The 22,199-nt window shown below is 40.4% G+C and overlaps 1 protein-coding gene across 1 annotated transcript in view; it reads right to left on the reverse strand.

The window, feature by feature from the left end:
* The window catches only part of LOC142767038 (uncharacterized), a 114,201-nt gene that overhangs the window by 40,395 nt on the left and 51,607 nt on the right, over positions 1–22,199 (reverse strand). The window contains exon 5 of the mRNA XM_075868255.1: positions 6,984–7,076. Within this exon, the coding sequence (XP_075724370.1) occupies positions 6,984–7,076 (93 nt within the window). The remainder of the gene's footprint in view (positions 1–6,983; positions 7,077–22,199) is intronic.

Consider the following 22,199-nt stretch of genomic DNA (forward strand, 5'->3'; position numbering starts at 1 on the left):
GCGTAGTCTCTGGGCAGCTGCTGTCATTGTCGTAAGAAAGGACAATTCATGAATGTTCTGCACAGACTAACTCCGCCTAAACGCCAGTACAAAAAAGGACGTCTACCAATTGCCGCGTACAGATGACGTCGTCGATTGCCCGCATTTCCCCTCCCGTTTTGATTGAATTGTGTTCTGGACATTGTTAAAATGGTATGCATCCTTCAGAAGAGGAGAAGACCACCTTCGCGACACCTAACGGTATTTTGAGTGTAACTTTAAGTCATTCAGTTTGTGGAATGCTCCAGCGACATTCAAGGAATTGATTGATACAGTGATCCGTGAACAATATGGGAAATATGCACTTACTATTTATTCGACGAAATTATCTACGGAAAATATTTTTGAGAGCCCAACCACCGCTTTTCACTTGTGCTTGAATGCTTATACAAGCTGGCCTTGTCTTGAACTCTAATGTCAAGCCATCGTATTAGTCTTTTTGTTATGGATAGAAAAGGCGTACAACTTGACCTACATAAGACCACCGTGGTTCGTGACTTTGAGCAACCACAAACCTGCGAAGTATTTTAGGTCTTTGCTCACATTTTCACTGGTTTATCAAAATAAATCTACAACTTGCGTGCGCACAGACGTCTTTTTTTTTTATTAAAACACGCCGTACTCGAGCAATAAATAATATGAGGCTGGATTTCAACAGCTGAAATTTTTCGTGACTTCAGGATCCATCCTGAAAAATTTTTATCCTGATGCTTTCCCTGAACTCCATACTGATGCGAGTGAGCTAGGTGTTGGCACTGTGGTGGTCTAAAATCTGATGCAGCCGCCAGTATGTCGTAACCTACACCAGTCGGACACTGACCACAGCCCAGAACAACTACGCTGTCACCGATCTCGAGTGCTGAGCAGTCTTCTTCGTCATTCAGAAGTTCCGACCGTAATTTAATAGCCGCGAATTGATAGAAGTGACCGACCGTTACTCGCTAGTGAGAAATCACGACCCGTCTGGCAGGCTGGCTCATTAGGCATTGCGCCTCCAAGAGTACAGCTTTTCAGTGACCCGTAAAAGTGGACGATGTTACACAGATGCCGACTGCTTTTCCCGCTTTCCTTCAGTACACACTACTGCTACTGACAATAGCATTAATGAATATTTAGATTCTCTTTATTCTCACTTCCCAGATATGAGCAGCTTCAAACGTGAGCAAAAATGTGACTCTACCTTGCAATCCTTGCTGGAAGCTGCGCATTACTTCGCTGACAAGCATTCTACAAATTCAAATGACGATATACAAGAGGAACTACTAAGCTGAAGGCCTCTTGTTGCTTCTAGTGGCGCCAGAAAATTTGCCTAAGGTCATCCTTGGTGCTCGGCTGATGACCAGAAGGTTGCGGGTTGGATGCCGACCGTGGCAGCCGCAGTTCAATGGAAAGGACATGGTAGCTACCCGTTTACTGTACGATGTCAACCAAAGATGTAGATTTCCGGAGCCCTTCACTACGAAGTCTTTCATAATTATTTTATGAATTCGAGACGTTAAACGCCAGATATTATTATTATTATTATTATTATTATTATTATTATTATTATTATTATTATTATTATTATTATTATTATTATTATTATTATTATTATTATTATTATTATTATTATTATTATTATTATTATTATTTCAAACATAGTTGCACGACAACATAAAATATGTCCACGATGCAAGGCTAAAGGAGACCCGTACGTGTTCTGACGAGTCCTTCGCCCCGGACTCATACGTCGGATAGTCAGGAGCAAACCAGAAATATTAAGTACAATGCTCCAGAGAAAATAGGTAGAGAGAAAGCAGGAAAAATGAGGTGAAATGCCCATTGCACAGCTTATATAAACAAAGATTAGAAGGAAAAACATATTTGGGCAAAAATATTTGAAAGTTTACATGGCTTAGGTTTACCCATTATACAATGTTACACATATAAACAAATCTACGTAACTTTAACGCTCATTGAAAAACAATTGTCAATTTCAGTGGGGCAGAAAACCTTGCTTTACCTTTTTTTTAAAACATGGCATACTTGAGTTTTGTTTGCCGAATCCGATTAGGAATGGGTATGCATTCAACAATAAAATGATCTGATATTCTATTGTTTTATAGCCATGAGTATTTCTTAGTCTTGATCCCGTTGGCCATCATGTGCCACTTCTCTGTTTAGATATTTTTTGAGAACATGTACGATCATGTTTAAATTCGCAGAAAATGATTGTTGCCAAAAAGAACTGATATAATTTTGATAATGATGGCACGTTCATTGTTTTATACAGGGAGCTGGTTGATTGGAGAGGTTGAAACGAAATTATTTTGAAGATTCTTTTTTGTAAAGAGGAAACACGCTCGGCAGAAGTCTTGTTGCACGTACCGCAGATAACGTGACATTATGTTTGCTGGAGATGAATAAAAGCAAAATATAATTGTTTTCTAACGTGCAATGGCTATAAATATTTTAACCCGTGTAACATATAAGAGATTCCGATAACTTAGCACGAACATGATCTACAAGCTCACTCTAGCTGAGGTCAAACCTAAAAACGACTCTCAAGAATTGGCACGAGTTGACGGGTGTTATTATAATGTTGTTGATACTTAATTCTACGTTGCGAGGAAGAGGGGGTTTCTTTTTTGTTACACAAATTATTAGGTACTGTATTTTCTTTACATTTAGGCTTATTTCATTCTCATTAGGCCAGGTATGAAGTTCGTTTAGGCAGTTGTCAGCACGCTGGTTTAATGAATTTAGATCTAGACCGAAAAAGGAAACGTTGGCGTCATCGGCGTACAGAGCAATAGCGGGGGTAAATGAATGTTCGCAATGCCATTTATATATAAAAGGTAGAGCAAAGGCCCGCAAATAGATCCCTGAGGAACCACAAAGTTTATGTTACCCATATCTGATTTCAATTTGTTAGGCTGCGTGTATTGAATTCTACATTCGAGGTAGCTCTCTAATAATGTGAAGACCATTCGATGGATACCATACGCCCTTAGCTTTTCAAACAAGATTGGGTGTTTGATCGAATGAAGCGATTTTCGAAAGTCATGAGAAAATTGTACTGTAAAATATCGCTCTTCGAAATTGCTGAGTATCCTTTCGTTTACCTGCAGTAGAACAGAGTTGACCAAGTTTCGGACTGGATGCCATACTGGTGTTTCAAGATAATATATTTAACTTGAACAAAATGATGTGATCGTTATCAAATTGCGATTTCTGATCTGCAATTTTCGAAAAAAAGAGGTAGTACCGATATTGGTGAATAAATAATGAGGTAATTTTTACTGCTACCTTTATGAATAACAGTACCACGCGCTACCGTCATTTTTTCAGAGAAAATGCCAATCTCTAACACCCTGTTGCAGATATAACTTAGTGGACTAGAATGATCACAGATAGCAGCTTTAATTGGTGAAATGCTGATTTCATCGTAACCGTGCTGGCATGCGTCTTTCAGTGGGCACATAGTAGAGCTATCTCTTCATCCAACATACGTGTAAAAACCTAATGTTTGTAGGCTGCAGAACTATAGGAATTACCATATTTTGTAGAGAGTCCTATCTTAAAGCGAAGAAAAGCACTTGGTATTGATAAATGCTTATTACCATAATTTGCAAGCATCGTGCCAGAAAAGGCTGTTTCATTGATGTTTAGTTGGGGGGGTATAGGTGGTCGTTCAATTGCTTTATATTTGTTAACAGCATCCCAAAATAATCTCGGCTTAATAATTATGGTTGAAATGATACTTTGATTATATGCATTTTTGCCTTTTTAGGTTCAAGCCTAATTTATGCTTATACTTTTTAAACGCGACTAAAACTGCCTATATCTCTGTTTTCAGGAAATGAGCGAACACGAAGTTTCTTTTATTTATTGCCTTTGAGTAATTACGGTGTGATCCACTATTTTCTAGCTTTTCTGTGTTTTTTAAACATAACACGTAAAAAAGCATGATTATAGTTCCCAGTGATTCTTTGTAGAAAAGATATCGTAGGCTTTTGATGGATCAGATTCACGGTACAGTTGATCCAAGCTTGTTTCACCCAATAAAGAAGAGAAGTTTGTAACGCTATCAGAATTTATTATCCGATGCGTGTAATTACTTTTGATAGCTGTTTTTTTAAAGCGGGCAGAACAAAAAAAATTCCGCCATATCCACGAAGTGAATGATGATGAGTGGGCGATGCTCAGGAGGTAAACCTGGTAAACCATGAATCCTCTGTACATTTTGCCCACTCGATTTTATTACATCGCTCCCCCTAGCGTACGTCGCCGCACTAAATCGAACGATTGCCTTCAACCAATGACACGCGCCATATGTGACATCATTCCTATTTTATAAGATCTCGCGTCTTTCATCAACACTAAGTACCGCTTTCTAGTTTATAACATCTTGCATCTTTTCATCATCAGCTACAAGCACCACCATCTAGTAAACACTACAAAAACTAAACGAGAGGTGGCTACATACAGGAGACGGTACCGCCATCTAGTGAACACTGCAAGAACTAAACTAGAGTTGGCTACATACAGGGGACGGTACCGCCATCTAGTGAACACTGCAAGAACTAAACTAGAGGTGGCTACATACAGGCTACAGGGGACGCACAGCCCACGCCCTAAGGAGCTTCGCCCCTGAAAATGACAAGTGGCCACTCCTCTTGTGACGAAAACACACTAGACAGAATGTTTTCCGAAAGGAAACTTGTAAATCAGACATCAAGCAATGTGGCAGATTGTTTAGTGACCATTATGTTTATTACCGACATTTTAACAGCCATAGGACGGCAATGTCTCAATCAGAATTGTTTTAATATTGCTATTTACTAGTGAACATATATTAAGGTCACCAAACATTTTCACGTTGCATTAGTTGAGAGCAGCGAATTCCGAAAAATAGACTAGAAAAATTCAAGAAACGTTTCTACCTTACTTTGAGGAGGACGATTTATTAAAAGAACATTGAGATTGTTATTAACGATACAAATTGATTTATAGGCATCATTATTAGCAGTATATTTATAAACAATGTCATAAAGCAGGTTTGCCTCTATATACATGGCCACGCCACCTACACGTTTATTTTATGAAACATAGAAATGTTGTAACTCGGAAGATTCTTGACATCCATATTGGATCTAAACCATGTTTAGAAAATGCCAAAGTCAGAGCAGTAATGTCAAAGCAGCAAGTTATTATTTGCATATTTGAAACACATTTCTCTGCTTTGTTTCTGAGGCTTTGCACGTTTAAATGGTATAGGGAAGGAGTTCGATTAAGAGGTTGACAATCATTTTTTACTAAATTAGTCAAGAGATCTGAGTCAAAGTATGACGTTTTGGCTGCTGAAGATTAAAACCTCTTCTAGCTGCTCGCAATAGAGGTTCACCGGATCTTAGCTACATTGTCTTGGGAGGCTACCCATGCCACAAGGACGTTAGGTTCTTGTTTTTTTTTTTGCAAAGATCGTGCCCTTGGGAGAGCACACGAAGCAATATAGTTGGCTTCTCTTGCTTTCTTTATCACGCTATTAAATTGTTTTTGTTCTGGGTCGTCAGATAGGGCAAAAGACGAATGTTGTCTCCAATGTTTTTCAGACTGCTACGTTTTGCAAGCTAGACTTTCTTGATAGCCAACGTATGAAAGCATATTAGTGTAACTGGAAATTTGTTTTTATCCGAGCGAAAGACGATAGAATGTTTCTGAGTTATTGTCACTCAAGGGCAGCAAGCCAAGCCTTTGAATGAGGTTACTCAGTTTTTTTAGAAGGTTCTCGCTATCGCTGTGGGGCGAGTCATGGACCTCCAAGTTATGGCGTTGGCTATGCTGCTACAGATTGTTCAATTCTTGTTTTACTTTGGTTATTTCTTGTTTTACTTGGCTGTTTTCGACAGCATCGACACTTTTTTGAAGCTTATCAGTCTCCTTTTTACGCCTTGTAGATATTTCAAGCAATTGATCATGCTTGCCTGAAATATATTGCACTGATTGTTCAATGTTCGATACACTTAAATTTAAAACGGACAGGTCGTCTACTTTTGTTGCAAGTATGGTCAGATTTTTGGCTATATCACAGAGTTGCTTGATATTAAATGCAAGCTGCGCGACAAACTGTTTATCTGTGCTAGAATGGTTGCTAAACGCTATAACACGACATGTGGGACATTTTAGTTACTTCCTTGTATCTTCATTTTTACCTTTGTACACACGTTAAGTTATCCAAACACCTTTTTCAAAATGGTAGGTTTGAAGGTGGTCAGCACACTTCATGACAGATTCATTGTCGCTAAAATCTTGATAACATGATAAGCAAGTATCTCCTTCTTCGGCAGCCAACTCCACAACACCATGCGTAACAAGCAGGAAAACAGTAAAAAAAATAACGGCAACAGCAGCAGAGGCTGCAGAGGCAGCACTTAAGATCAGCTAAGTTCGAGAAAAATAGGAGGATTAAGACCAACCTGCATGTACAAAGATGTTCAGATTCTGCTAGTCTGAGCACTCCGATGACCCTGCTGCCAGACGAATTATGCAGTCACCGTAATTCCTGGTTTTTTTTAAGTACTCCTTTGTCGGGGAATGGCGCGCACTGTTAGTAGCCGTTCTGACGTGTCCGTCGGCTTTCCCTGTTCAATCAGCAGGCGGCTAGATAGGATCAATCCCGTCGTTTTCAGCGATACCTTGACAGTACGCCATGCATGTGCGAGGCTGTCGAGATTCTGTTATACGGAGCACACCGCAGCTCCTGCTGGCAGGTGAATGATGCCATGATGACAACAATACACGAAGACAACAGTGAAGGCAAAAACCCACCGAGAGTGTCGGTATGATGCGATAGCAATCGTATAAACACCATCAGTGTCCAAATGATTCAGCATGGATGTTTTGGCTCAGAAGAAGGCACTGAACTACCATTTCAGTTTTGCAATGTGGCAAATTCAGCTTACCTGTAATATTAAGGTTTCCAACTACGTAGCACACATCGCTGGCATTGTAAATTATATAGTCAAAACTGGTTAAACGATCAAATGCTGTGTGCACTGCAAAAAAGAAACGTGGTAATCGCATCTATGGTGCCAGAGAGAATGCCTTTTTTTTTATACGTCCACACTCTTAACGTGAATGTATCAAACTCGCCCACAGCTTTAACGCCGGTACACGAAAAAAATTGATTGAAAGACGCTTGACGTTGGGCGTCAAGAGCAAGTCACAATAGCGTAATTGGGCCTCCTGCGCACCGCCTTCTGAACTGCTAACCAGCTTAATTCTCGGTGCATGACTCAACCGCGCCCTAAAAAAAAAACGAATGTATCGTTCAATTCCTAATCCAAGCACAGTTGTTTGGAGCCCACAATGCCATAATTGTTTCTCTTGGGAATCAGCAAAAGGCTCCTTACGCGTCTGTAGGGATGCACGTGAACGCTACGCAGCTTTTAACTTTGTGGATAGTTATGATTATAATTTTATGATCAAATCTGGCGGTGCGTTTTGTAATGAGTAGTGCTAATAAATAACCCCTGATCGCTTTATTCGCATTTTTTTCCAACTCGGCGCATCTTGAGGCTTCAGCCACGCAGTATATGATGTATTCGGGAAACTGGTTGTGCTACGGGACAATCATATAGTGTTTTTTTTAAATAAATGTATATGAAGAAATGGTGCCATTGCGTGGTGCCGGCTACTCCTCTTCTCTTGCACAAAAATTGACATCGCATATTTTGTAGCAAACACAACTTTCTAAATATGTACATAGCACAGCGCTTACACAGTAAGTACTCGTTTTTCAATACTGAGTGTCCGCACCACACAGAAACGTGTTCACACTGCAGGGAAATATGCCCACACCACAAATAGTTTGTAAAAACACAAGTATTCATGTCATATTAGGTGTTCACACACAACGTGAAAGTTCAATAAAATATCTTAGGTGATCTTGTCGCTCAAGTACTGAACTGTTTTAAGAATGGCATTCCAATAAATATCATAGTGAAACTTGAAAACACTTTGAGTACTTTTGAGGTATTTCTGATTCGTCCAGAAAGTGATCGACTGCACGCGCTGCAGTGGCTTGTAGCTTTCCTTTTGGTCATGAAGCCAAGATTTTTTCAAATGATGGAGGTCGCTTATCTAAAGAATTGAGTTTTTTTAAGGGTTCTTTCGAGGTACATCATGATTTTTACAATGTAGAAGAATGTGCTCCACATCTTCTTGCTTCTTGATCTTCTTCTCATCAGCAGGTAGGACTGCAAGCTTTCCTTATCCTATACAGGAATGCCTTCGTGTAGGCGGTCCCAAGTCGAAGCCTACAGATGATTGTTTCTACCGATCGGCTAACTTTTAACGAATACTAAATTGTATACCAGAATCAATAAATTGTATACCAGGATCAAACTGAGAGTTTTGCGCACCATTTTTGAACAAAGTTTCCATAGACATTTGAGAGCTCAGCCTATTTATTAGACATCGTGCATTGCTGATTATTAAAGGTAGCAGTGATATAATATTTTCTCTGTGTTCTGCATGTGCAATATGATCACCTATGTCGTTTCTTGTGATTCCGCAGTAGCTTGGCACCCACTGGAACATAGTGGTGTGCCATAAATCTTTCGCTATAGCGTATGTTCTCTGTATTTCATGTGCGAGCTCACTAGCTTTGTTGCCCAAGCTGATTCTTTTTAAAGAAACTAGCGAGGACTGCGAGAGACTGATAACCCGTTGAAGCGGACCTGGTTGTAAACACACGAAGTGTAAAGCAAAGAGCATTGCATGGAGTTCTGCCGTTGTGGATGTTGCTAAATGGCTCACTTTAAATGCTTTTCTCGCCCGGTATGCTGGTACGAAAAATTCCGACGTAGAGATTTGATTCAGACATGCTCTATCGGTGTACACGTGAATATAGTCTTTGTAATTGGTATAAAAATGTGTTAAGGTTAATTGCTTTATTACGATTAGAGGCATATCAGTCTTACAATTCAATCCCGGACTCGAAGTTGTAATATCTTGGAGAGAGAGTCGACTTGGTGGGTGGGATGCACATGGAGGCCAGTATTCGTGTGTTGGTAGTAAACTTTTGAATTATTCTATTATTTTTTATATTCCTGCAGCTGATCTCTCCCGAATAGCTCAGTATAGGGGGTGAATTGCGTGTTGAGTTGCCAACCGATTATAATGCCGGCAAGATTCCGTAAATCTCAGAGCATAGAAAGTCGTTTGACGAGAGTTCGCAGTTACCAAAGCACTGGCAGACTCTAGCGGCAGACCAAGATACGAAGGCTTCTGGCCAACAATCTTCGAATGACTGCTGAATGTACACGCAATAAAGAAGAACACGAGCTACCCCATCTCACTCCGATCACTCGACGTATTATATTGATCAGAGAATTTACTTTTTTCTATCATATTTATATATCTGTCTAGGGATAATTTAGACAGGCATACGTCTGTCTAAAATAACCCCTAGAAATTTGTGCTGTCGCAAAAGTTGTAAGCGCTGAGCGTCTATCTGAAGTTTAAATATCTCAAGGCATTTCCTTGTGAATGAAAGAACAGATGTTTTCTCATGAGAAAGAATCATGCCTCTGCTTTAAAAAAGCCTTTTTTTATTGACAGCCTATCTTGACGTTTTTGCTTAACTGCTTGAATATTCGTGTCTGATGCCCAAATGCACAGATTATCTACATATGGTGAATATTTCAAACTAGTAGGAAAGATATGAAATAATTCAGCCATAACTCAATTAAACGAAAATGGGCTTAGTACACTACCCTTTAAAACTCCTTGACCAACATCATGCCCTTTGCTTTCACCGCCAGCTGTGTCAGTGAAGATTTTCCTGTCTTGTAAAAATTCTGCAATTCATCTTAGTGGTCTGCCGATTATTCCTAAATGAATTAAACCGTGTAGTACATCAGCGTCGCTGGTTGTGTCGAATCCTCGCTTAATATCTAGAAATACTGCAACGACAATTCTTCCACAGCTCCTCTCATGATGTACATAAGTTACAATGTCTAGAATGGCATCCAAGGGGCAGCGGCATATACGACAATTTGCCAGATATTCTGGAAGCACATTCGTACAATCCATTCACCACTGAAATCTAGCGTCACTCACCTTTTCCATAAGTTAACAACAACAGCTAGTCAGGCTGACAGGACGCAAAGAATCTATGGATAAAGGTGTTTCGCCGGGTTTGAGAGTTGGAACCACACTCGCAACTTTCCAGGAAGATTGCAGGCACTCTGTTGTTCATGCAACAATAAATATCTTCAACAAAGTATTTGTGGCCATAGGACCTATGTCTTCTAATGCCGCTATGTTTTGTCAACAGGACCAGCTCCTGTCCGGAGTAGACACGCTGTAAGTGCGTTATTTATTTCTTCCAAAAAATGGATGATCTGGGTCATTATGATGTCTATTGTTAGAAGAATTAATCAATACTTTAATGTCTCCAACAGCCTTAATGTATTCAGGCGTGTGCCCGGCTGCACTTGGTCGTGTAATATGCTGACAAAATTTGTCCGCAACGGTAGTTTCTGGTACATTCTTCCCTAAAGCCAAGGCCCTAAATGGTTGTTATTGTGTTACTGTCTCAGTTTAAAAGCATAGAACATTCCATAGTTTTGACTTGACTCGGGTGTAAGTGGCATTAGCGAAGTTCAGAATTCCCGCCAGCGCTTTGTGCTTAGTTTATCCAGTTGTCGGCTCATGCGATCATGCGTTTTTCACAGTCGCGGTAATCTTCAAGTACACCCGTGCGTCTGTATTTTCTTTCAGCTCTTCGGCAAATGGCCCTAAGTCTTTCGTATTCAGCGTCCACTCAAGCGTAACCTTTATGAATTTGAACGAACTTGAAACACTGCTTTAGTTTGTGTTCTACGAGTGATACTAAGTGGTCCGTGTCAGTAACCGTATCAGCTTCGTGTGACAAACGATAACGAAATGCTTGCCAGTTACTCATCTTTGCTCAGGGCCTATATCTAGGAAAGCGTAGTTTTCAATGTTGTGTTAGGTTAGGTAAATGATCACTACCCCTTGTTTCAAAGTCTGTTTGCCTTAAAACCCCAGATGCAATACCGAGTGAGTAGAGCGTGAGGCCTAGGCGACTCGAGTAATTTAAACCTTGTAGGAACATCCCTGAACCATCATTTAACAACCACAATGAACTATCCTGAATTCTTTTTTGTAGTTACTTTTCGCGACAATAGCAGAGGCTCTTCCCCAAATGAAATTGTGAGCTATACAATTTCCACAATATATCACAGCTTACGTGTACGTCTGAAAAAGTGCTGTCAATGCAGAAGGCGAGATTTTTGCGAAAGGCGAGAGACAAACACAGACAATTGTTATATTTACTCACCCATGTCTAAACTCACATGCTACAAATTCTGGGTAATCCAATGATCTATCACTCAACCGTACTGATGGCAAATTTTTTCTCCCATATATCATCGCTCTGCTTGATCCTGTAGATCTAGAGGACATATACGTAACATAGTTCGCTATCCAAAAAGTACTGTTTACCCCGGTCTCTGTAATCATCACTCTGGAAAGGAGCTCTGAGCCACAAATTTTCTGCATTCTGCATAATTCGGGCGATTACTAATCGCATCACACTGGCAATCACCCTACTGAAACATTCCGTATAAAATCTTACAGAAAATATATGGACTCCGTAACATTTCCTTATGCTACATACGAAAAAATATGGAGTTTTATGGAAATATACGGAAGTTGTGTGGCATTTACGGAAAGCTTCTTATGGAGTATATGGATGGATAAGGAAATTGTATGGCGTATACGGAACGCTTTTTATGGAGTATACGGAAAGTTAAGGAAAATGTATGGCATATATGGAAAGCTTTTTATGGAGTATATGGAAGGATAAGGAAGTTTTATGGCGTGGATGGAGTGAGTTTTATGGAAAATATTGAAAGATAAGGAAACTTATCGAGCATACGGAGAGTTCATTATTGAAGATATGGAAGGATAAGGAAAGTTTATGGAGTGTACAGAAGCTTTCATAAGGAAAATGCAGATTGTAAGGTCTTGTGGAAATATACAGATTTTGTGAGGTGCTTACGAAAATGTGCAATGGTGTATGAAAGGCATGTGCATTGTTGCAAAACTGTGTAAACTCTACAGTTGTTGTCACATTTTCAGCAGGAAATCTGAGATCTATGAAGTTATAAATGATTGCACAGTGACATATATAGTACAAAAGAATAACGCAGGGTAGTCTGTGTTGTCAGTCACCGCTGTTCGCCCTTTTCCAGAATGAATGCAACTTCTGCAGATGACCAGGTGCTAAAGTCTGCCACACGAAAAATGTGTCATTCACAAGGAATGACAATAACTATCATTTTACTTGCATGCTGTCACACGAAAACAAATCAAGCAAAAAAAGCATAACTTCAAGGGCTCGTTTTTTGGTAGAAACAATAATAATGAGAACTAAATTCAATGTGAATGAACTTGTCAATAGTATTGAAACTGTTCTCATTAACATTGGCAAAGAGAAATGTCATTTTAAATTATCGACTTATAGCTTAGCTCTCCTGAGCACCGACAAAAGAAATGAAAATCTATGAAAACTAATTGCATGTAGCCTAAAAATAATTTTTATATAGTATGTGCTCCTACAATATAAATACAGCTATACACAACTTGCCACAGCTTCACGACAGAAACGAGGTAGGGGCAGAGGGAGTGGTCAGAAAAATAATTAAGTATGAGAGCACAACTGATATGTACGGACACATAATGGTGCTTATCATTGATGCACGGATGGTCGTGTATAGAACTGGGTCGTTTTGAGATTTTCAAAAGCATTGTTTCAGAGCACCATGCAGATTACGCTTCAATTGTAGTGCTACATAAGACACAACTTATGGGCCAGCTTTAATGAATAAGAAGATTATAGGTTAAACAAATGCTTTAAAATATATCATATCATGGCTGCATGGATGCATACAAGCTATGTAAAGCGCAATAAAGTGAGGACGCATGAGCTTTTCTTGAAACTTCAGTTCTACATAGATGCTTCAACTGTGCTGCAAAGAAATTTAACCAATGTGTGTGTGTGCAACATTGTCCATTTTAAACTATCTATATGTATATATAAAATTCCTACTGCGAGTTAAGCTACGTAGCACTCCACAACTCTTCCTTTTATTAAGGGCGAGGATTTTCAAACAATCAACATTATTCATTTACTGTCTCGTGACTTCGTGCCCGCAATTCTTGGTTTGGCTCGATCACAATTGTGCAGCACTTATTTTGGAGGAATCAAAAACATCAACCACAATATATTTTGGAACTGCTTCTCGGTGATATTGCCTTCCCTCAACTGCCACAGCTTGAGATGAGTCATATAGCAAGTCTCGCGCATACCTAGGGCCTACCCTTGAAGAAACTGGTCCGGCTGTGAAATGCTCAGTTTTTTCTCAAAAAAATTTTTTGGTTTGAGTTTTTTCAGTTCTCGAGTCCCTTCACAATCAAGCAGACCCAATGTTCCCCTTAGTCCTTAATTTTGTTATATTATGAAATAAATAAAAAAATAATAATGAAAATAAAAATACTAACTGTTGCGCAAAAAACACAGTCCCACATACGTACTTGAACGCAATATTGCTTTTATTTTGTTTTAGAACCTAAGGCATTAGAAAAGATAGCAGTACAATAAAAACGTTGAATATAAAACAAAAAACATTTAGACTTGGCGGGACTCGAACCTGCGCCACTTAGTTGTGCTCGCCTACGTGAACTGAGTGCGTTAACTTGCTAAGCTATTCGCGCTGAAAAGTGCACGCGAGTTTAAGTTATGTATATAAATTTGCTTTTTACACGCTATGTGTTGGCTTATCTATGTACGATATGCGATCATATCTATTGTTGTGTGCAAATGTTTTGTGAATGTATATATGTCACATGCTTTTCGCATGTCCTTCAACTATAGATTGCTGCCCCGCCGCGGATGAAAACAAGTATTTTTACACCCGCACACAAGCTTGAGCAGTTGAAGGTTGTTTCCCGGGGCTCTCTTGGGATCGAGTCGGCCACCACAGGGAATTAGAGTGGGCCAGGCAGCAGCATTACCAGCGGGATGCTCAGTAATCCCTTCTGCTTCGTTCTTCAGGTTTTGGCTGTGCTTCAAGAAATTCGGCTATCACAGCGCGGCTGCCTCCCTGGAATCAAGCAAGCCGAACTGCTACGCAGATATGGACCGGAGCCATCGCCGCTTGCCGACTACGGTATCAGCAGCATCAAAAGTCCTCACACCACAAGATGGCCATTGCGACCATCTTCGGTGACGTCACATCACGTGTCCATCTTGGAAGCTACAAAAGGGCGTGAACCGGCGAGCCACCCCAGTGGGCCAGGCAGCAGCACTACCGGCGGAATGCTCAGTAATCCCTTCTGCTTCGTTCTTCAGGTTTTGGCTGTGCTTCAAGAAATTCGGCTATCACAGCGCGGCTGCCTCCCTGGAATCAAGCAAGCCGAACTGCTACGCAGTAATGGACCGGAGCCATCGCCGCTTGCCGACTACGGTATCAGCAGCATCAAAAGTCCTCACACCGCAAGATGGCCATTGCGACCATCTTCGGTGACGTCACATCACGTGTCCATCTTGGAAGCTACAAAAGGGCGTGAACCGGCGAGCCACCCCAGTGGGCCAGGCAGCAGCACTACCGGCGGGATGCTCAGTAATCCCTTCTGCTTCGTTCTTCAGGTTGGTGATAACCGGCCATCGCATTGTTTTCGTAGTGACAACCCTTATTTGTTGCTGCTGCCTTGCCCACACTTTGTACTAAATGTTGTTACTTATATTTTCACCCTAGCAAAAAGTTTATTACTTTGTGGCGACATTGAAACAAACCACGGTCCCTCCCAAAGTGATACGTTGCGTGAGTTACTGGCCGGAAAACAAAAAATAATGGAAACCATTGCATCTATACAATCTTCTCATGAGAAGATAGAAAAGAAATTGTCTTCAGTAAGCGACAGAATGGAGGCAAAGGAGAAACAGCTGTCTAGTCTTGCCACATTGGGCGATAAGATTAAAAACTTAGAAGACCAAATGTCCCACCTTGATAGAAACTTCGTGGCGCTTAGGGACAAAGTAGATGATTTAGAAAATAGGAGTCGCCGAAATAATCTAATCATCTATGGTCTTTATGAACCCAAGAATGAGACACATGAAGAATTGGAAAAGAAATTTAATAAGGACATTGTAGAAGATAAACTGGGACTTAAAGCGGTCAGCATTGAGCGAATTCATAGGTTAGGCCGCAGTATGGAAAATAAAAATCGTCCAATTGTAATAAAGTGTCTGGATTATAAAGAAAAGCTGTCAATTTTAAAAGTTTCGCATAAACTTAAAGGCACTTCATTGTCTATTGCGGAAGATTTTTCGCATCATGTCCGTGAGCAGCGAAGGATGCTTTGGAAAACTGCTCAAGACGAAAAGGAAAAAGGGGCTAAGGTAAAGCTTATCTATGATAAGCTAAGTGTAAACGGCGTTATGTACGGTTGGGACAGTGACAAGAAATGCCGCTTTCGGCTGAAAAGTGATAGGCGGGTTGGACAAAGGCAAAATGATGATCGATTCTTGAAACTTCTTAACATCAATTGTAGGAGCGTAGTCAATAAAAGCACAGAGCTCGAGGGGCTAATTATCGCTAACGATCCTGATATTGTTATACTGACTGAGACATGGCTCAGTGATGAAATATACGATAGTGAATTCGTTCCATCAGGATACCGAGTTTACAGGAAAGACCGTGGTAGTAGGGGTGGTGGAGTTTGTATAATCTACAAAAGTGCACTTAATGTATTCTTGATGCCTGAAGTTGCCTACATTGAGTGTTTATTCTGCAAAGCCTATAGTGGCGGCCTTAGGTATATTGTTGGTGCCATGTACAGACCCCCTAACTCTGATGCTTCTACCATGGATGTGTTGAAGGAGTATTTATGTGACCATGTCAAACCTGATGATCGGATAATCCTATCTGGTGATTTCAATTTGCCTGATGTTGACTGGCTAACAATGTCCCCCAAAAGTCGTAATGACAAGGTAGGAGAGGCAATGCTTGATATTGCTTTTGCCTTTGACCTTACTCAAGTTGTTGAAGGCTTCACAAGAATTCAGGATAGCAGTAAGACTCTACTAGATCTTTTCTTCGTAAGCGGTAGCATTTTCGAGAACGCCACATCTCAAATCATGCCAGGAATTTCCGATCATCAGGCCGTCTTCCTTAGCCTCAGCAATGTTAAAGTCGACAAAGCTAACGAAGTTTCATATTTTCGAAACTTTTCCAGAGCCGATGACGAAGCTATAATAGACGTGCTTTCGTTTCATCTAGATAATTTCTCTCGCACTGATGCAAATGTTCACAATCTTTGGGCTTCTTTTACAAAACTTATACATGAATGTATTGAACAATTTGTGCCATTGATACGCAAGAAAAACAAACGTGTGAATGCCTGGATAAGTCGTTCTACTATACATTTGCAGAGAAAGTTAAAGAGGTTAAAGAAAAAACGTCGATCTGTAGGCGACTGCGTAAACCTGGAATCCAAAATTTCAGATTTGTCTCACAAAGTTAAAACACAAGTTGCAGCTGACAAAGACAAATATTTTTCAGTTTCTTTACCTAGTTTCATTACTAGTTCGCCGCAGAAGTTTTGGCAAGCAATTTCCCCATCTTATACTGATGTGGATGCTTTTACCATTAATGGTGTCCAAATTACTGATGCCACAAAAATTGCAAATGCATTCAATAGGCAGTTTCAGTCCTGCTTTACTAATGATGATGGCAAACTGCCTAATTTTGTGTCACCATTACCGCCGATGCCTGACATTACCGTAAGTGAAAAGGGAATTTTCAACATGCTTTTGAAACTTGATGTAAAAAAATCTGGTGGTGCTGACGAAATACCCAATGCCTTTCTCAAAAGGTACGCTGAATGGGTCGCCAAAGATCTTTGCATTCTTTTTACAAAATCGTTGAAAGAAGGACCGCTGCCAATCGATTGGAGGACAGCCAAAGTGAAACCACTTCATAAAAAGGGTAAGAAAGATGAAATTAGTAATTATAGGCCAATATCACTATTGTCAACAGTTTGTAAGTTGCTCGAGCATATAGTTCATAATCATATTTCGGAATTTCTAACTGATCATAATGCCCTATCCGAGTCTCAACATGGATTCAGAAGAGGCTACTCTACTTGTACCCAATTAGTTCAGACCGTTTACGATTTTGCATTGACAATTAATAATGGTGAGCAGACTGACGTAATTTTTATGGATTTTTCAAAGGCGTTTGATAAGGTTTCTCACAAAAAATTAATTTTCAAACTAGACAACATACTCAAAAACAAGCAGTTAACTAAATGGATTTTATCTTACCTTCATAGCCGGCAGCAATATGTTGTATTTAAAGATAAATGCTCTGAGAGGGTTTCTGTGGAATCTGGCGTCCCCCAGGGTTCGGTACTTGGTCCGCTTCTTTTTCTTTTATATATCAATGACATTGTGAATGACATACCCGTTAACATAAAACTCTATGCAGACGACTGCGTTATTTACTCCGAGGTAAAAAATTCTAATGACCAAATAAAGTTAAATGCCGCATTTCAAAAAGTTAAATCTTGGTGCGACAGTTGGCAGATGCCCATAAACTTTGAAAAAACCGTATTTATGCGCATATCACACACAAAAGAGCCCCTCTTGTTCCAATATTGCTGTAACAATATATACCTTGCTGAGGTGCAGTATTACAAGTATCTAGGGGTTTACATTACAAACAACTTGAAGTGGAATAAGCATATCGATTATGTTGCAGCTTGTGCTAACACAAGACTTTCATTTCTTAGGAGAGTTCTCAAGCACTCCACTCCCACTGTGCGCTTGCTGGCGTACAAATCAACAGTTCTACCCATTCTAGATTATGCAGTCGTTATATGGGATCCTTTTACGTTGACTAATAAAAAGAAGATTGAAAAAATACAAAGAAAGGCAGCCCGTTTTATATACAACAGTTATGGTCGCACATCTGTTAGTGCACTGCTAGCGAGAGCTAATCTTCCACCAATAACTGAAAGAAACCGAATTTCTCGTCTCAAATTTTTATATCAACTAATTAAGAAGCACTATAAGATAGACACTAGCAAATTATTGTCTTTCTCCTCTGGGTATCCGACAAGGCATCGCCATAACCTCTCCATTACGCCCTTTCAAACACGCAATAACTGCTTCACGTATTCATTTTTTTCCGAGAACAGTCGGGGAATGGAACAACCTAACTAATGACGTTGTTTTACAGCCATCACTTGAAAAGTTTGCCTTGTGTTTAACTGCATAATATATATGTGTGCATATGTGTGTATGTATATGTATGTATATATGTGTATATATTTGAAATTGTGTAGAATTATCACCCGTGTGTTTTTTTTCCAATCCTTGCGTATGTGACTCTGTTTCTGGAATATTTATTATCCTGTACATTTTGAATTGTATTTTGTCGCCATGGTTGATCATGTATTCGTGAATTTTGTATATCAGTTTTTCCTTTTTTTTTGTAATTCCGAGAACGGTACTTTGCTTCCGTATTTTGTTCTTGTTCAACTAGGAACATTTTATGATTGTACTTCCCACCCTGCTATAATCCCTCATGTGGGATTGCAGTATCTACAAATAAATAAAAATAAATATGCCACTAATCCCTGCATCTAGCTGCATTCCACGTAGTAGCTCTATCGCTTGATGACAAATCGAGCGCGGGGCGCGACGCTATTGCGCACGACCATGCCTCGCGTAGTGGCGACATCAGCTGATTGCGCCGGCCCGCTTGCTTCGATTTGCTTCAGAGCAAAGAAATGTCATACCTTGAAAGATTGCGTACTGCACTATGTCGAAATGTTACTGCTTTGTAGCCGTCCTATGATTCATTGAGAATTGATAACTCTGATATCACTACTGTAGAGCTTTGCATCGGCGACACGCACCGAACGTTAAACCGCACTACGTCTGTCGTAGAAACAGTAGGAGGCTCTCGTATGCTAGAACAAAAACAAAACAAAGACCTGCGAAAATAGTCATAAGTTGGAACTTGTTTTTTGAATAACCATTTATCACTTTTAAAGTTGTTTTGCCAGATAACATACATTTTTTTAGTTTATAGCAGCGACACATGTTTTTTTTTATTTTCCTCACACAGATATCCAAGCCAAATTCATTCACAGCTAAAGCCACATGTTGTTTGTCTTTGTTTCCCTGGGCATGCCGTTTCGGTGCGTCTCTCATGTGTTCGCGCTGCTACACACGAGAGCACGAAATGTTAAAATTACGCAAGGAAGCGCCGTTCCTCGTTCGTGTGATGTGCTAAGATTGCGCCCTATTCCCGCGGTTGTTCGAGTACGGATCAAGTGCGAGTCGTCCAAGGAATCGGCGGGTTGGGCGGGCGCTCGAAGGACTCCGAGGTGACGGCTAACGCCTGTGGTTGCTTCCCTCAGGACAGTGTGAAAGAAACTAAAGGTAAGGGGGACACTTTTTTATGTAGAACAAGTATGCCACTCAGTGCAAGTGTGTGTTGCTGCACTCGAACGAGGCATCGTGGAACGGCAACCTTACGTGCCTTTGCGAGTGTGGTTGCCGATTTGCTTTGACAACGCTAACGCCAGCAGAGCCATGGCGCATCGGCACGGCCTTACTGAAGCTAATTCGAGACAACTGCGACAACATGCATGTGTATGGTGATCGATTTTTTCATATGTGCAATGTAGTGAGGAAGACGCACATGGCGCTTGCTACGTTGTTGATTAAACGAAGCCTGCAGTGCCATTTTATGCAAAGCAGCATTTTGTTTACGTTCGCGGGCGATACAATTTGTAACTTGGCTCGATTCACCTAGCCAACCGCCTAAGTGGGTTGATTAGCATACGTTCACGGTAGAGCGTTATTATGCCCCTAAACAGTGGCGTGTGCTTGTTGAAAGATATAATGTGTGTGCCTAGTGTAGAGAGAGAGAGAGAGGTGTTCGTGCAATCTGCATGTGTACCTGCAAGACGCCTTTGCTTGTAACTAATAATGTACCGGCCAGCACCTACATTGTACGCCTGACTTTGAAGAAAACTTGCATGCGCAATGTGAGATTTTGTAATCTGCCAGAGTTGCTTTTTATAAAATAATACACTGCCAGCATGTTCAAAATATGTTTCGCTGCTGTGTGGCAGGGGTGCGGTTATCACGCTGTTGTGTTGTAGTTGCTGATGCAAGCACTTATAGTTTTGATGCGTTGATATTTCTCATCTAACTCATCAGGTGTTTGGCTGTTTCAGCACAAACAAGGCAAAGAGAGAAGGAAGACGGGTAATGACAGGACCAGTGCCGACTTTTGTTTGCGGGAGAATACCCATGTTGGTGTATTTATTGCGACAGCCTTTCTGTGTTGCTTTTTTGCCCAATTTATGCAACAGCACAGTTGTCAGCACTATGAAAGAGAACACTGAAATTAGCTTTTAAAGATCATGGTGACTAAATGCCTAGTAATTCACAGCACAAAGTAACAACAAAAGACATCAGTATGATCAATGTGGACCAGTACAGTCTTGCATCTAAAAAATATATTGTGCAAAATGTTGCCTATGTAAGAAACCTCTCTATGTTTGGAAATAGTATGACGTCACTTCGAGCACCGTGCCAGCCATTCCCTCCCTCTGTGCAAGGGCTGGTTGGCAAGGAAGTTGTTTGTGACGTTCCTGATAGACCACTGAGATGTATGCGATTCTAAACCTGTAGCCTAATATATACGTATTCTTTTGCGCAGTTACCTCTCTGCATCTGACACCTACAACTTATTTGCATACTTACATTGCTCCCTTAGGACCTAACACACAAACTTGTTGTTTGCATTGTCACTTCATGAATATCGAGCGGTAAAGGTACTGAGTATATGTGAAACAAGAATCTTTGCTTATTACATGAAGACATATGAGGCTTTCGATAAACGAGTTATAGCTTTATTGGGCTTGCGTACTCGTCGGGACGATTCATACATGGAGCTTCAGCAAATGGTATCTTCCAGCCCGGTGACCACGCAATTTTTTTCTGCACACACCGCAAACACCGAGATGTACCCACTCTCAGATGGTCGCGTCAAGTGCATATTCACCTTGACTAAAATGTCGAATCAAGTTTTTTCATCGACCGGTCCCTGCCATGAGTGCTAACGTCTTCGCAAACAAGACACATTGTTATTTACACTGCACACACCACAGACAATATTCTCAGTTGAACCAATATTCTTAATACATTTCAATGCACACTACATGCCGCAATCAACAGTGCACATTTTTGAAGACTATGCCGCTGTTCCTCGCACAGGCCACCACATGTGTTCACTTCTTCAAGATAAACAGACAGCGTGGCAAATATTTTACCACACAGTTTACCACACAGCTAGATGTTTGCTGACACATACTACAGCTCCTATTTCGACATTGTAACGTGAAGTGTAAGCTTTGAAAAATTAAAACTTGCCCCAAACACCGCGCGACTGTACCGGGCTGAGCCACCAGCGGGAGTGTTTTTCCAGCCACACCTTTTACATGTGCCAGTGACATCATGCTGTGACGTACCTCGGTAGGGGCCTATCGCTGCATACATTATGTGAATGACGGTCCTGTTAGTGAAAGCAGGCATTGTTGATTTCGTAACTTGTTCATTCCCAACTGGACCTTCATTTGTACGAGTTGTCTGACTGATATTCAGGCGAACTTTTGTGCAATCAATTATACAGTTGGCAGTCTGTGCTTGCCCCATACTGTTGTTACTGGTGTTTCTTCTTGTTACTTTGCACTGCTCATTACTGCTCACCTACACAAACTAGCCTATCTTGCCGCTGTTTTGTACAAGATGCAGCTTGCAAGTGCGATAGTGTTCATAACTCTAAGTTCTTAAGCAAAAATTATCGTTTCATATTCAGTTAGTTGCATTCATATCAGTAAACAATAAGAAATCATTGATTAAACATTAATCCGTGTTCCTTCACATAATGCTCACAACTTTTATATCAATTTGAATGGTGTTTATAAAAAAACATGGGCTTTAGCTAAACTTCATGCTCTTTTTTCGAACAGCTGACAAAACGCTATTGCATGCTTCA

The sequence above is a fragment of the Rhipicephalus microplus genome, chromosome 7, assembly GCF_043290135.1.
Source record: "Rhipicephalus microplus isolate Deutch F79 chromosome 7, USDA_Rmic, whole genome shotgun sequence".
Classification (NCBI taxonomy): domain Eukaryota; kingdom Metazoa; phylum Arthropoda; class Arachnida; order Ixodida; family Ixodidae; genus Rhipicephalus; species Rhipicephalus microplus.